Source organism: Budorcas taxicolor, chromosome 5 (assembly GCF_023091745.1).
Source record: "Budorcas taxicolor isolate Tak-1 chromosome 5, Takin1.1, whole genome shotgun sequence".
NCBI classification, from domain to species: Eukaryota; Metazoa; Chordata; class Mammalia; order Artiodactyla; family Bovidae; genus Budorcas; species Budorcas taxicolor.
In genome coordinates, this window is record NC_068914.1 from 138,775,447 (window position 1) to 138,792,451 (window position 17,005).

General features: G+C 39.9%; 1 protein-coding gene across 1 annotated transcript in view; it reads left to right on the plus strand.

Annotated features, from left to right (window-relative positions):
• GUCY2C (guanylate cyclase 2C) overlaps positions 1 to 17,005 on the plus strand; it is a 65,974-nt gene that overhangs the window by 10,882 nt on the left and 38,087 nt on the right. Inside the window, exons 5-10 of the mRNA XM_052640866.1 lie at positions 620 to 741; positions 3,190 to 3,286; positions 6,426 to 6,543; positions 8,550 to 8,685; positions 12,970 to 13,055; positions 14,405 to 14,516. Of these exons, the coding sequence (XP_052496826.1) occupies positions 620 to 741; positions 3,190 to 3,286; positions 6,426 to 6,543; positions 8,550 to 8,685; positions 12,970 to 13,055; positions 14,405 to 14,516 (671 nt within the window). The remainder of the gene's footprint in view (positions 1 to 619; positions 742 to 3,189; positions 3,287 to 6,425; positions 6,544 to 8,549; positions 8,686 to 12,969; positions 13,056 to 14,404; positions 14,517 to 17,005) is intronic.

Below are 17,005 nucleotides of genomic sequence, written 5' to 3' on the forward strand. Positions count from 1 at the left end.
TCAGACTGTTGGAGAGAACAGAGCATTGGGCACCGTTGCTAAAATGAAACTACAGAGCTCACACAACTCCGGCAAAGGTGGCAGAAAGAATGACTTGAAGGAACCTGAAGTCTCTCTCCACCAAAGCTCGCAGAGGACTACAACAGGGTTCCCCTTAGAACACACATCTAGGGAACTGTAAGAATCAACACTAAGACATCATCTTAGAAACCTTGAGCTGAACAAAAGTCAGTTTCATACAGAAGGAAAAATTACTCTTATCAGCTCTGAATTTTTGTACTATAGATTCAAAAGTTTCAATTTCTGTGTGATAATGAGATGAGAACAGAGTAGCCTTCCTTCAGCAAATAGCAAGAAGCGTTTAGAAGGGAGCTGGGAAATACCTTCTGTTTGTATGAATACACGAAGATCCCCTGAAACTGTCCCTATACTCCCCCTAAATTAGACATTCATCCTAACCCTTGGGATTGTGGTGTGTATTGCCCATTGTGTTAACAGTGGCCATGGATTTTAGATGAACAAGTCCCTTGAAGAGATCTGTAAGCAGTAAGCAAACGACATGGAAAGCCATGAAGAAACTAAGCTGATTACTTAGACTTTCTCTTCGTTTCTTTTCTAGGTACCTCAATGCTCTGGAGGCTGGAGTTTCCTATTTTTCTCAGAAACTAAGCTTCAAGGAGATGTTGAGAGGAGATAGTGAGTTTCAGGACATCTTAATGGATCAGAACAGGAAAAGCAATGGTAAGAGGACATGAAGCAAGATCGTTTTTTTGCCAGTTCTTCCTCACAACCATCACCTCCCTATGAGTGATTTGGACACATCTACCCCCAGAGCTGTCATCATTACTGACTATTTTGTGTGTTTGGGAAGATCTGTAGCTGCATGCAACTCCATTATATGGTTCCTTTTGCAGATTCAAACCTTACCCTCAAAGAAATTAGCAAAGTAGTATATTAACATGGGACTGCCTTGGCGGTCCAGTAGTTGGTTCTGCCTGCTAAAACAGGAGACACGGGTTCGATCCCTGGTCCAGGAAGATTCCACATGCTGTGGGGCAGCTAAGCCCAAGCACCACAGCTGCTGAAGCCTACGCTTCCTAGAGCCTGGGCTCTGCAACAAAAGAAGCTGCCAGAATGAGAAGCCCTTGCACCGCAACCAGAGAAAGCCCATGTAGAACCCCGTGCAGCCATAAATAAATAAAATAAATTTTTAAAGTATATCAGCGTCATGAAAGTAATGATAAGGCTAAAAGCCAGCTTTTATGAACCAAAATGATATCACAATCCCCACAATCAGTGGACTGCTTTTTAAAAATACATTCATTTATTTTGCCGTGCCCAGTCTCAGTTGTGGCATTTGAGATCTAGTTCCCTGAGCAGGGATCAAACCCAGGGCCCCTGCATTGGGAGCATGGAGTCTTAGCCACTGGACCACCAGGGAAGTCCCAATAAACTGCTTTTTAAGTTCTCCACAATCTAGTATACTGTTGAGTCTGTATACTTCTGAATCCTGTTTCCCCAGTGACCAAGAGGACGTATTTATTGATATCTAGCCTTAGGCAAAATTACAAGATAAGCCAAGACTGTTTCACTTGGCTTTATTCTCTCTTTATTTCACCTGCTCAGTGATCTTTCATTTATAGACCAAGTATGAAAAGTGAATGGTATAAAATCATTCTCACCAAGTAATTCAGTGATTTATTTCACCCTCCACAGAAATCTTTTTACAAATAAGAATATATCAGAATACTTATGTATTAAGGACTCTTTTTACAAATAAGGATATATCAGGAATCAACTGCCAAATTTTCTACCAGCAAAGGTTCTTGCTTGGCAGGATTTCCTGGTATCCCTCAAAACATCACTTGCTTTTCATTATCAAGCATTTGCCATATTAAGAACCTACCATTTGCAAAACATTGAACGAGATATGGGAAAAAAGAAATATAAAATGATTCATGTCCCTAAAATGTTTTCAATTCAACTGGACAACACAGTGTAGGAAAAGATCTAATGAAGCGTCTCCCAGCTCCCTCATCTTTCTCATCAAGCCGTGCATTTCGGAAATCTGGTTACAATGCATTGGAGAGCTTAGAGAGTCAGATTGGAACCCTGTCACTGAGTTCTGAGTTAAGAGGCTGCAAGCAAAACCCAAGGAAAGGTGCTTAGGAAGATTTTATTAATGCTCACATTAAGTTATATATTTTGCAACAACTTTACATGTGGGTGAAAGTGAAGTCGCTCAGTCATGTCTGACTCTTTGAGATCCCATGGACTGTAGCTCACCAGGCTCCTCCATCCATGGGATTCTCCAGGCAAGAATACTGGACTGGGTTGCCCCTTCTCCAGGGGGTCTTCCCGACCCAGGGATCAAACCCGGGTCTCCCGCATTGGAGGCAGACACTTTAACCTCTGAGCCACCAGGGAAACCCTACATGTGGGTAGTACATTTCATTTATTAATGAAAATAGTTTCTGTAACTACTCCAGCCTTATGTAATGGAGTAAGCACTAAACCGATGCAAATACTTATCAGAGCTGTTTCTGTCGTCTACCAGTTTTTTTATCTCATTGGCACCTTGGCTATAGTTTCCTTAAATCAGTAAAATTAAGGAAATGGACTAGATGATTCTTTCTTAAAGCTGTATGTATTAGTATTTGTTTATTTTGTTGTTTGGCTGTCTTGGGTCTTCACTGCTGTCCATGGGCTTTCTCTAGTTGGGGCAAGCAGGAGCTACTCCCTCGTTGCTGTGCACAGGCTTCTCATTGCGGTGATTCCTTTTGTTGCAGAGTGCGGGCTGTAGGCACTTAGTCTTCAGTAGTGTGGCTCGCAGCCTCTGGGGCACTGGCTCAGGGGTTGTAGCACTCTGGCTTAGTTGCCTTGCAGCATGTGGGATCTTCCCAGAGCAGGGATCAAACCTGTGTCCCCTGAGTTGGCAGACAGATTCTTCACCACTGGACCACCAAGGAAGCCTGGGCTAGATGATCCTTTTTAAGATCCCATGCAGCTCTACTCTGACTCTGTTAAAAACAGAATGTGGAGGGGGAATACATTTGAGAAATTGGTGTTAATCTTAAAACATGAATGATGCATAGACTTACTGGGTTCTGATTCAATCATGTGGTTCCCTTCTTGCTTGGGAACAGATTATTGTATATTTTTCTCTCTGTCTTGCTCTCTCTCCTGCAGTGATTGTTATGTGTGGTAGACCGGAAACCATCCGCAACCTCAGGGGTGACCGGGCAGTGGCTGAAGACATCGTCATTATTCTCGTGGATTTATTCAAGTAGGTATAATATTTGGAAGAACTCTCCTTTCAGAAAGAAAATAAGGATTTCCAAAAGATATTCTCTTTTCTCATGTTTTTCATAGCCTTAAATGGGATTCAGTATAAAGATAATATTGTAACCAGGGTTTAATTTCTTCTTTAGCATTCTTATTTAATTCATTATAGTTAGCAGCGATGTATACCTTTGATATCACTATCATGTCTAAGGACCATATGAAAGGTTTCTACTGTGTGGTACAGGAAACTGCTCAATATTACGTAACAACCTACATGGGAAAAGAATTTGAAGAAGAACAGATACATGTATGGGCTTCCCAGGTGGTGCAGTGGTAAAGAATCCACCTGCCAAGGCAGGAGACACAAGAGACTGTTTCAATCCCTGGGTCGAGAAGATCCCCGGGAGGAGGAAATGGCAGCCCACTCCAGTATTCTTGTCTGAAAAAATTCCATGGACAGAGGAGCCTGGTGGGCTGCAGTCTTGGGATCACAAAAGAGTCTTACAGGACTGAGCACAGATACATGTATATGTATAACTGAAACCCTTTGCTATACACCTGAAACTAATGCAACATTGTTATCAACTATGCTCCAATATAAAATTTTAAAAACTAAAAAATAAGTGAACAAATACAAAAGTTTTATTTAAAAAGAAAAAAACATTCAACCCACATGCCCATTCAACAAAGATCCTGGTCTCCAGCCTGATCATAAGGTCTTTTTCCCAGGCAGTAATAAATCAGTTAATATCCCAGCCCTATTTCTGAGAACATGAGCTGTATCTGCGCCTTCGATTACTAGTGGCCTTTGGTCCTAGATTATTTTCCTTCAGCCACCTTTGGTAAGAGGAAAGTTCCCGTTAAGTGAATTTGATTGACACGATTATTCTTTGCCCTCTGCAGTGTAGTCACTGGGTGGTAATTTTCCCCTGCACTTCACTGGCACTAAGGGGAGAAAATTCTGGAGAATAGAAACCATCTTTTATCACATCCCCGCTTTTTTACCACTCATCTTCTAATGTAGTTACAGTTTAATGGAGAACCCATAAAAAAAAAATGCCAAGGTAATATCTGAGTCAGGTTAAGCTTTAAACAGGTGTTGCTGGTACATCTTATGTCTCTTGCTCCATCAGCTGAATCATATGACTTCACTTATCTGCCTGGATCATTGATCATTTGCTGTCTGTATTCAGAGCAGAAGCTGTTACCACAGTGTATCATATCTGATTAGTCATTTCAGACACCTTGAATGTACTTGTCCCAGTGTTGAGAAAAATGAAGCATGGGAACTGCAGGCATATCTAGTTTCTGAAGATAATATAGTCAGCTGAGCCTTATTAGCTGCAGAGTACAAGAATGAGGGCAGAATTATCAACAGTTTATTCCTGCAACCACATTGATAGCCACTTTCAGTGACTGCAGTGGAACCAGTTTGGTGTAATTTTATTTTTAGAAACTCCTCATCTACTGCCAAAGTGTTGGCCTCCTTTTATCACTATTCCCTAAGGACACCTGGCTGTGTTTCGGGAAGATCGTGAGATTCATTTGAAACTAGACATAACTTGGGATTTCAAATTATAATTCTGACACTTTCAGTTCATTTGCCTCCTGGGTATTACTTAGCATCTTGAGATTAAGTCTTCTCATTTATTAAGTGAGAATAAAAATATCTATAAGGGTCTTTTAGGATGAGGTATGGTAATATAAACAAACTCTTCAACACAGTCCTCAGCACATAGATATATTCATCTGCTGTTTGAATATTAAATGATGGTCATCCTGGCTAACAGCAGTTCAAGTGTGTTATATTATTTGCAGATTAAAACATTAAAATGATTAGCAAGTACTTCCCTGGTGGTCCAGAGGTTAAGAATCCACCTTGAAATACTGGGGAGACGAGTTCGATCTCTGATCTGGGAGCTAAGATCCCACATACCTCAGACCAGCTAAACCAGTGCTTCACAGCAAGAGATCCCATGTGATGCAATGAGGATCCGTCATGCTTCAACTAAGACCCAAACGCAGCCAAATAAATAAATATCTTAAAAATAAATAGATGTAGTATCAAGGGTCCTCAATCTGCCAAATGTGTCTAGGAATTGAGGATGTGTACTGCTACATTGCTTCAGTCGTGTCCAACTCTTTATGACCCCATAGACTGGAGCCTGCCAGGCTCCTCTGTTCATGAGATTCTCCAGGCAAGAATACTGGAGTGGGCTGCCAGATCTCCAGGGGATCTTCCAGACCCAAACAGCGAAAGTGAAGGTGAAAGTCGCTCAGTTGTGTCCAACTCTTTGCAACCCCATGGACTATACGGTCCATGGAATTCTCCAGGCCAGAATACTGGAGTGGGTAGCCTTTCCCTTCTTCAGCAGATCTTCACAACCCAGGAATCAAACCCAGGTCTCCCACATTGCAAGAGCACGTCTCTTATGTCTCCTGCATTGGCAAGTGGCTTCTTTACCACTAGTGCCAACTGGTAAGCCCAGGAATTGAGAATACAAGGACCAGTTAGCTAATGTTAAGAAATATACAGTGTTAGAGAAAATGCTTCATTTTTTTCCATGTTTATGTTTCACCATCTGGAGAGTAAATGGAACTCATAAACTTTCTCTCTATCCTATCCCTAAATCTCTAAAACATTATGAGCACTTAAGGAAAAGAAAGTTTCCAGATATCAGCCAAGAGTCATTAAACCTTGAAAACAAGCTTACATATCCAGGGCTCCCCAAAAATCTTTCTTTTTAAAGAACTATTTGCAGTGAATTGCTAGAGAAACAAATGGACCTCTGTTTGTTAATATATCCTAGATCCTTCATGTTTATTTTAATTTCAGAATAACCTATCAAAATATTTATTTTAAAAATATTAAAATTCATGTAAACTTTAGTAAAAAACAAGTATCTGTATTCTGATCTTCCGTGTCCATTTGTGTTTGTTAACCACAGCATCTAAGTTCTGCTATTCAAGGTAGCAGGTTTAGAAAAAAATAAACTTATCTGGGGAAAGTAGAAAGTTTTGCAGAGGGAAAAAAAAGTGTTTTAAACTATCTCAAAGCTGATGTACGAATCGGTAGGAGTTCCATTTCCATTTTTTGCAGCAATCTGATTTTCATGAGAAACTTGTGCTTTTTATTCCAGTGACGAGTACTTCATGGACAATGTCACAGCCCCTGACTACATGAAAAATGTTCTTGTTCTGACCCTGCCTCCGGAAAACTCCATCTCAAATAGTTCCTCCTCCAATAATTTATCACTGGTAAACTGCATAGACATATATACTCTTATTCTTCTGGCAAGGGTAAGATACCATTCTTCCATTTAGGACCCAGATTCTAAAATGAGCAAATTTTCCCCCCACTGGTTCCAGCTTACTCGGCAAATGTTAACTGAGCCAATTATGTGTAATAGCAGGATTCTTGCTATTAAAACTCCAGGGCTTCCCTGGTGGTCCAGTGGTTAAGAATCTGGCCACCAGTGCAGGAGACACAGGTTCAGCCCCTGCTCCAGGATAGCTCCACATGCCATGGGGGAAGCTAAGCAGGTGCACCACAGCTACTGAGCCGGCAATTCTAGAGCCCGTGCTCAGAAGCCATCACAGTGCAAAGCCCACACACAGCCAGCAGAGAGTAGCTCCCGCATGTCAGAACTAGAGAAAGCCCACATGCAGCAGTGAAGACCCAACACAGCCGAAAATAAATTAATAAATTTGCAAAATATCAAACTCGTTCTCTATGTCACTGTGCTAGGCTGCAGTCCAGCACCACACTGCAGGCTGCTATAACATCCAAACAGAAGCGACGTTGCAGGATGATCAGAAGAAGCCCTGCTAACGTAGGGGAGTTACATATTAGACAGTGTAGAATAGATGAAGCTCCTTACATCCCTGGCCCTGGTATGAGAGTTCCTCTAAAGATACATATTCCCAGGTTAAGACACAGTCCTTTATTTTCATTAGGTTGATTATCATCCGAATTTGTACAGGAGAGGCCTGGTTTATTCCTTTTATTCCAGCATCCCACCTGGTTTAGCATTTGTCCCAGAAGAAGAGCCTCCAATTGGACATTAAATCATTAATGTCTTGATTAAATGCAAAACCCCATTCTCTAATACCGCATTGGATTTTGATGGTCACTGCACCTTAACCCAGCTAAAGTCACTGGATGTTTTCTGGCCTCACACACGGTTGAGAGCAGGTTTGGAGAAGGGAAGGGGTAAGGGGCGGTCAGGCCTGAAGCCCCCAAACAACTTTAGGATGACGAGACCCAAGGAGCAGCAAGGAAAGTTGGGGACCTTTGAGAGAATCACCATTTTGCCTAGACTGGCAGTTCTAAGCCCTCTGTTTTGCAACCTGCCAAAATTTGGGGCTCTAACCCCTTCAGGGGCTGGGTCTTAACTGATGCTTTTCATCTCATGAAAAGATGATTTCAGCAAAAGACACTGAAGCCAATGAGAGATGTTTTCATTTTTCCCTTTTCATGTTTTTTAGCAAATATACTTCTGGGTGTCATATTCAGATTTCACTTGCACAGCTTCTAGGCTCAGGCAAAAGTCTGATTCTTTACAGGTGGGTGGGCCAAACTGTCTGAGCTGACTGAGCTCATTTGGTCTCAGGGGCACTGAGCTTTCAATCCAGCCCTGTAAAGACCACCACACAACTGTCACAGAGGCAGAGAAAATTTACATATTTTCTATCTTGTTATTCTATTCATTGGAGAAAGTGGACCCCTTATGTTCGCCAGGGCAGACATTTGTGTCTGCCCTTAACACCCAACCAGGATTCTCTCCAAAGCAAATACAGTGGTATCATCCAATCAAAATGCTTCCTATCGCATCACACTACTCAAAGGCAGTGGGGTTGTTTTTGTTGCTGTTCTCTTTTATTTTCAAATGAAAATATTATTTCTGTATAAAACCTTATGAGAACTGAAAATGCTGTATGTTGTTCTTCCTGGTTGAAATAAAATATTTCATCATCATGGGAAGGAGGAAGCACAGCCGCTTTTAGTTCTTTCCCTAAAGGCAGTGTTCATAGTTAATTGATCCCAAGGGAAGACAGAATTGTGATGTGGGGGTGAGAAAGAGCCCTGGTCCAAGGAAAGTTTTTCCAAAATTTCCTCTAATCCCATCCCCGCAATTCCATTAATATTCTTTTACCTTTCAAGTTACCCTGCTTGACCCCAACAATGTTTTTTCCAGGTTCAAGACCAGAATCTTGGTTTTTTTTCTTTGAACTCATTTTAGGATATTTCCTTTCTAATTTAGGCAAAAAATGATTTTGCTGCTGCCTACCTGGATGGAGTCTTGCTTTTTGGACATATGCTGAAGATATTTCTTGAAAATGGAGAAGATGTTACCACCTCTAAATTTGCTCATGCTTTCAGGAACATCACTTTTGAAGGTACCAGGTGCCTAAGAGCAAACTACACTTACAGTTTCTCCAGATGCGCTCCCTGTGGACAGTAAAGAGAGGGTGTGGCAATAGATGGGTCAACAGTTAAATACCTTTAACTTAACTGGAGGCAACAAATGTGCAAAAGTTCAGTTGTTGGGTAGAATGTTCTATATTTGTCTGTTACGTCTAGTTGGTTTCTTGTTATGTTCAAGTCCTCTATTTTTTTACATATTTTCTATCTTGTTATTCTGGTCATTGGAGAAAGTGGAGTGTTAAAATCTCCAACGATTGTTGTATAAAAGAGTGCATGTGTGGTCAGTTGTGTCTAACTCTTTGCTCTCCCATGGACTGTAGCCCACCAGGTTCCTCTGTCCATGGTATTTTCTAGGCAAGAATACTGGAGTGGGTTGCCATTTCCTACTCTGAGGGCTCTTCCCGACCCGGGGATCAAACCTGGGCCTCTTGCATCTCTTGCATTGACAGGCAGATTCTCTACTGGCACACTATTGTAGAATAGTTTATTTTGTGCCAATTTTTGCTTCATATATTTTGTTGGTCTGTTAGTAGGTACATAAATGTTTATACTTATTTATATCTTTTTGCCCTATTGAGTGTTTTATTAATATAATTAAAGTCTTTGTTTCTTATAAACTTTTTTGATTAAAAGTCTGATCAGTTTTATCTGATGTCAGTATATCCAACCTCTGCTCTCTTGGTTAATACTTGCACGGAATATCCTTTTCTGTCCTTTTGCTTTCAAACTATTTGTGTCTTGGGATCAAAAGTGAATCTCTTTATAGACATCAAATAGTTGGATCACTTTTTAATCAGATTTTCCAATTTCTATCTTTGATTGGAGAATTTAATCCATTTACATTTGAAGTAATTACTGATCAGTTTAGTTCAGTGACTCAGTCTGATTCTTTGTGACCCCATGGACTGCAGCACACCAGGCCTCTCTGTCCATCACCAACTACCAGAATTTACTCAAACTCATGTCCATTGAGTGGGTGATGGCATCCAACCATCTCATCTTCTGTCGTCCCCTTCTCCTCCCACCTTCAGTCTTTCCCAGCATCAGGGTCTTTTCCAATGAGTCAGCTCTTCGTATCAGGTGGTCAAAGTATTGGAGTTTCAGCTTCAGTATCAGTCCTTCCAATGAATATTCAGGACTGATTTCCTTTAGGATGGACTGGTTGGATCTCCTTGCTGATAAAGAGAGATTTATTCTGTTATTTTGCTATTTGTTTTTTATATACTGCATAGCTTTTTCATCCCCATTTTATCCATTACTGTCTTCTTTTGTATTTATTTCTTTACACTGAAATGTTTAAATTTTTTTCATGTGTATTCTTTAGCTGTTTTCTTTGTGGTTACCATGGGGATTAGATCCTAAAATTATAACCCTCTAATTTGAATTTATACTGGCTTAACCTCAGTAAATACAAAACTCTGCTCCTTTAACAGCTCCATTTCCATCCCTCTCAGACATTGGTTTTGCAGAACTATATCCTTATACTTTGTGTCCAAATAGTAAACTAATTATTTTTTAAGCATTAGTCTCCTAAATTGTCAAAAACAAAAGGTGGAGTTACAAATCAAAGTTACAGTAATACAAGTTTCAGACTAATTTGTTTACTGTATTCACTTCTTAAGTAATGTAGAAAAGAAAAAGTGGAATAACACATTGTTTTTATACTAATGCTAGTTTTTGTAATTGCTTGCTTATTTACCTTTACTGAAATGTTTATTTCTTCATATGGCTTCAAGCTACTGTCTAGTATTCTTTCATTTTAACCTCCTAGACTCCCTTGAGAATTTCTTGCAGGGAAGATTGGTTGGTAAAAATCTCTCAGCTTTTATTTATTTCAGAATATCTTTACGCTCACTTTTGAAAGACAGCTTTGTTGAATAACAGATCCTTAGTTGATATTTTTTTCTTTTAGCATTTTGAATATATCAGCCCACTGCCTTCTAACCTTCAGAGTATATAGTGAGAAATCTGCTTTATAATCTTATTGAATATCTCTATATGTGATCAATTACTTCTGTCCCTGCTGCTTTCAAAATTCTATGTCTTTGGCTCTGGACGATTTGCTTATAATGTGTCTTGGCATGGATGTCTTTAAATTCATTCTACTTGGCATTTGTTGAGCTTCTTGGATGTTTATATTCATATCTTTCATCAGATTTGGGACATTTTCAGCCATTGTTTCTTCAAATATTCTCTCTCTTTCTCTTCTCCCTCTGGGGCTTCCACAATGCATGCGTTGGTCTGCTTAGTGGTATTCCGCAGGTCCTTTAAGGTCTGTCCACTTTTCTGCAGTCTTTTTAATTTATTTTCCTCAGTTTTGGTGATTTCCATTGTCCTTTCTTCTAGTTCCGGTTTCCCTGGGGCTCAGACAGCAAAGAAGCTGCCCCCAATGAGGGAGACCCGGATTCAGTCACTGGGTTGGAAAGATCCCTGGAGAAAGGACTGGCTACCCATTCCAGTATTTTAACCTGGAGAATTCCAAGGACAGAGGAGCCTGTTGGGCTATAGTCCATGGGGTCATAAAGAGTCGGACACAATTGAGTGACTAACACTTTCACTTTCTTTTTCATCTTCAAGTTCACTAATTATTCTGCCTGCTCAAATATGCCTTTGAATTTTTTGTTTTAGCCTCTATGCTTTTCAGTTCCAGAATTTTTTTTTATGATTTCTATCTTTTTGCTAATATTTCCATTTTGTTCATACATCACTGCCTTGACTTTACCCGTGTCTTTAGGTCTTTGAGCATCTTTAAGGTAGTTGTTTTAAAGCCTTTGTCTAGTAGACCCACCATCGCTTTCTCAGGGATGGCTTCCACTGGTTTCTTTATTTTTTTCTATTGAATAAATCATATTTTCCTGTTTCTTCATATGACTTATAATTTTGGTTGAAAATTGGACATTCAAATCTAATAATGTGGTAATCCTGAAAATCATCTGGGGAATGGTGAATTTTCTCCTTCTCAGGGTTTGCTGTTACTTGCTTTTGCTTTTTGTTTTTATTGTTGCAGGCCATCTCTGCTAAGGATCAGCCTGAGATGGAAACTTAAGGTCTTCTCAGGTTTTCTGAGTCTCTGCCTTCCCCTCGGCATGTGTAGTCACTTTCTAGTTTCCCCCATACATGAAGTTGCTTGAATGTTGTAGTCTTCAAAGCCTGGCTCTCAAGGGGGAAAAGAGAGAAACAAAGGAAGCACCAACCCTTTACATTCCTAGAAAGTCACATTGGCAGTGGGGGAAAGTCATATCAGCAATTGACGGAGGGGGAGAAGATGCAGACAGTGGCCCCCACCTTTTTACTTGCACCTCTGTGATCAGAAGTGGTACTTAGCCACCTGCTAGCTGTACCTATAACCTGGAACAATTAAATAATATCTCTGACCTCAGATTTCTCATCAGTAAAATGGAGATAGTAACAGTTTGTGTGTCATGGTGTTCCAGGAGGATTAAAATGATAAGTGCATATAAGGCACTTAGTACTGAGCCTGATACAGTAAACAATACTAGCTCTTATTTTGAACCATGTGAAATTGTTGATACTTGGTAATTTTTTTTAACCTAACCAGCCATTTCATAGACTCATGCTATGTGGCTAAAATTTCATAGATGAGAAAACTGAGGCTCCAAGAACTTAATTTTCTCAGCGTGTTCAGCTATTAAGTGATAGTGAAGGGATTTTGACCTTTTGGCAATCTACTTTAGGTTATGCAATGACTTAAACACACTGTGAAAGTGAAGTCGCTCAGTCATGTCTGACTCTTTGCAACCCCCATGGACTGTAGCCTACCAGGTTCCTCTGTCCATGGGATTTTCCAGGCAATAGTACTGGAGTGGATTGCCATTTCCTTCTCCAGGGGATCTTCCCGACCCAGGGATTGAACCCGGGTCTCCTGCATTGTAGACAGACGCTTTACTGTCTGAGCCCCCAGGGAAGTCTTAAACACACTGTGCCACTAGTTAATACTCTCAGCAAAAATGTGTCTCGATTCATCAGGAGAAATCTCCTGGCTAATTACATTTCGTGTCATCATCCTACATGCAGTGAAAGAGAGTTCTCCTTCTCTCTAAATAGTGTCTCTCGTAGAAATATCCTTCAGCGATCTCAGAGCCAAGAACCAATGCCTTCTATTACATCATTAAGGTCAACCATTTTTCAGTAAAATAGAGCAATCTGAATCTGCTTTATGCCCCGTGTCAGGATATAACTGGTCTTTCAGTCAGGAAGTCACTGATGGTCTCTAATTGTTTCTGATTTTGCCCTAGGGCATGTGGGTCCTGTGACTCTGGATGCCTGTGGGGATATTGACAATACCATGTACCTTCTGTACACCTCTGTGGACACCAGCAAAGTATGTTCTTATCCAGAACTTGGGATTAGGTGACTGGGTGAGGACGGTTATCCTGAAAGGCAAGTCATAGAGAAGGACTAGGAGAAGTTATGTTTAGAATCCACAAGTTAATTTCAGATTTACAGTTATGCCCCTCTTGGGGCCATATTCCTTAGACATTTTCTCCATAGAACTTCTTATTCAGAATATCCACTCTATTTACTGTATAAAATATACCCACCCAGAAAACACTGATATGAAGACCAGACTATTGATGGGATACCAATGAGAAAATGACAGGTTTTCTTTTTGGTCATTGTTTTTTTTTTTTTTAAGAATTGTTTATTCATTTCCAAAACTAAAAATTTCGATGAAACATTCCCTGTTCTCTCCCTCTGCAATCTCATGAGCATCATGAATTGTTTGATCCCTCAGGCACATAAAAATAGCCCTGTAATGTTATGCTTTATATTCACACACTATATATACACATGGTATAGTATTGTGTGTGAATATAATACATATTATTATATTACTATGTAATATTAGCTTATATTCTGCTGTCAAGTTAGGAGTATAGTTTTGAGAATGTAAAACTTTGGTCCAGCATGTTTTGAGGGAGCGGTGGTGAATTTTAGAAGGATGATCATTTTGGAGAAGTCTCTTACAAAACTGACTCAATATATGCAGCAGTAATTTAAGGATATATTAATATTTCTATTGGCACATTGCTTCAAAAAGAAACTTTTTATAAGAAAGCACATTAGAGCATAGAGATAGAAGAGATTCAAAAATCATGTAATTGATAGAACTTAAGGAATGTAGAATTCTCTAGCAGCCCCTTGACGTGTATAAATAAAGATAATGAATTTTAACTATGGTGTATTTTCTCAAGCCATCATTTTTAATAGCAGTTTAATACTGTGGAAATATTTAATATTTAATATTGTGCCTCCCTTGTCATGTGACTTAGAGCTAGCCATTTAATTTTTCTTGCCTCTGTTTTCATATTTGTAAAATGAAAGACTTGAATTCTCTAAAGATGCGGAGAATATTTATTGGGCAGGCATAATGTATGGTCATTAAAAACAGAAAACTATTTGGCCTGATAGTGTTCATGATGAGCACCAAGTAGATCCTAACTAGTTCCCAGCTGTGTATCACTTGCCTTGTTTCACTGAGAAATATATATGGCAGATTCACTGTGCTGTAGAGTAGAAGCTAACACGGCATTGTAAAGCAACTATGCTCCAATAAAAAATAATTTTAAAAAATTCAAATGTCATTGGGAAGGACGGTGAGACTCATCAGAAGTCATTCTAAAGTGTCTTTTTCTGTTCACCCATCTTCTCTTTCATGCCCTGACACAGTACAAGGTTCTTCTGACCTATGACACCCGTGTGAACCAGACTAGCCCTGTGGATAAGAGCCCCACATTCATCTGGAAGAACCACAAACTTCCTAATGATATTCCAGGCCGGGGTAAGAGATCCTTCATGAATTTCCTTTCCCTGAAGTTGTTTTGGAGGAGAGTACATTCTATGGTTTACGCAATTAGCTTGTGGTTTTGTTTTGTTTTACTTATTGTCTGAATAAGATGTGCCAGATTTGTAAATATGGACTTTACTTCTCTGCCCAATGAATGATACTACAGTTCTGATAAAACACTGAAAATATCCCATTCTAATTTAGCTATACCTATCTTTAATATGTGTTTTATCCACCCTTTGACATAACTTTTCCTATAGAAAACTAGGTTTGGCAATTGGCAAAATGAACACAGAGACAATAGGCTCATTCCATTTACATTTTACTATAGGAAACTCAAGGAATGTATTCAGTGTGTTTCAAGCAAGGAATACTTGATGTCATCAGGCTGAGGGGTGGGCAGTGAGCTTGACCTCTAAATTCTCCCCTTTTGCCTTAGAGCACACATGCTTGGGTCATAACAATGGTTACCTACCTACCTGAGCTGAGGTCCCATCATGGCATGAAAGCCCTGACACGGCCAGACCTTCATCCGTGCAACTTGAACTACAACTGTGTATAACACTGACTGTTACTAGACAGGCCAGCCAAGTGTCTCCTGAGCAGCAAGGTCTCAGGATGCTCTGCCCTCAGCTGGCTTGGCCAAGGCTTTCCGCAGTGAATAGTAAGCAATTCCACATCACTACAGGACGGGAAAACATCGGTTTTCATTCCAGTCCCAAAGAAAGGCAATGCCAAAGAATGCTCAAACTACCACACAATTGCACTCATCTCACACACTAGTAAAGTAATGCTCAAAATTCTCCAAGCCAGGCTTCAGCAGTATGTGAACCATGAACTTCCAGATGTTCAAGCTGGTTTTAGAAAAGACAGAGGAACCAGAGATCAAATTGTCAACATCCGCTGGATCATGGAAAAAGCCAGAGAGTTCCAGAAAAATATCTATTTCTGCTTTATTGACTATGCCAAAGCCTTTGACTGTGTGGATCACAATAAACTGTGGAAAATTCTGAAAGAGATGGGAATGCCAGACAACCTGACCTGCCTCTTGAGAAACCTATATGCAGGTTAGAACAGTTAGAACTGGACATGGAACAACAGACTGGTTCCAAATAGGAAAAGGAGTTCATCAAGGCTGAATATTGTCACCCTGCTTATTTAACTTATACGCAGAGAACATCATGAGAAATGCTGGACTGGAAGAAACACAAGCTGGAATCAAGATTACCGGGAGAAATATCAATAACCTTAGATATGCAGATGACACCACCCTTATGGTAGAAAGTGAAGAGAAACTAAAAAGCCTCTTGATGAAAGTGAAAGTGGAAAGTGAAAAAGTTGGCTTAAAGCTCAACATTCAGAAAACAAAGATCATGGCATCTGGTCCCATCACTTCATGGGAAATAGATGGGGAAACAGTGGAAACAGTGTCAGACTTTATTTTGGGGGGCTCCAAACTCACTGCAGATGGTGACTGCAGCCATGAAATTAAAAGACGCTTACTCCTTGGAAGAAAAGTTGGGACCAACCTAGATAGCATATTGAAAAGAGAGACATTACTTTACTAACAAAGATCCGTCTAGTCAAGGCTATGGTTTTTCCTGTGGTCATGTATGGATGTGAGAGTTGGACTGTGAAGAAGGCTGAGCACCGAAGAATTGATGCTTTTGAAGTGTGGTGTTGGAGAAGACATCTTGAGAGTCCCTTGGACTGCAAGGAAATCCAACCAGTCCATTCTAAAGGAGATCAGTCCTGGGATTTCTTTGGAAGGACTGATGCCAAAGCTGAAACCCCAGTACTTTGGCCACCTCATGCGAAGAGTTGACTCATTGGAAAAGACTCTGATGTTGGGAGGGATTGAGGGCAGGAGGAGAAGGGGACGACAGAGGATGAGATGGCTGGATGGCATCACTGACTCGATGGACATGAGTTTGAGTGAACTCCGGGAATTGGTGATGGACAGGGAAGCCTGGCATGCTGTGATTCATAGGGTCGCAAAGAGTCGGACACGACTGAGCGACTGAACTGAACTGAATCAATTTTTAGGGAAAAAAGTTTAAATTTGAACGAATATTTATGTCCAAAGATGCAAAAAAAAAAGGTGTAAACACTAAATGATTTTTTTCATTTTATTTTTATCATAGAAAAATTCATGCACATGATTTTAAAATCTGAGAATAGAAATATTCATAACAGAAAGTGAGGGTACCTAGTCCCGCCTCTGTGCATCCTTGGTCTTGTCCGTTCTGCTTAATTTTTTGCATATTTCTGAATTATATGCATGTATTTCTTGATTTATGAGATACAGATGTTATCTATTTCTTGTATTGATAAATTAAAATTTGGTTCATTTTCATTAGGCATACTTTTCTCTAAGCTCATCTCAATATAGTTCTTTTGTCAATACATTTAGTGTTTATAATTTTACATTTGTAATTTTAATTAATATGCATAAGCCTGGAGTTCTATCAAACATGTATAAA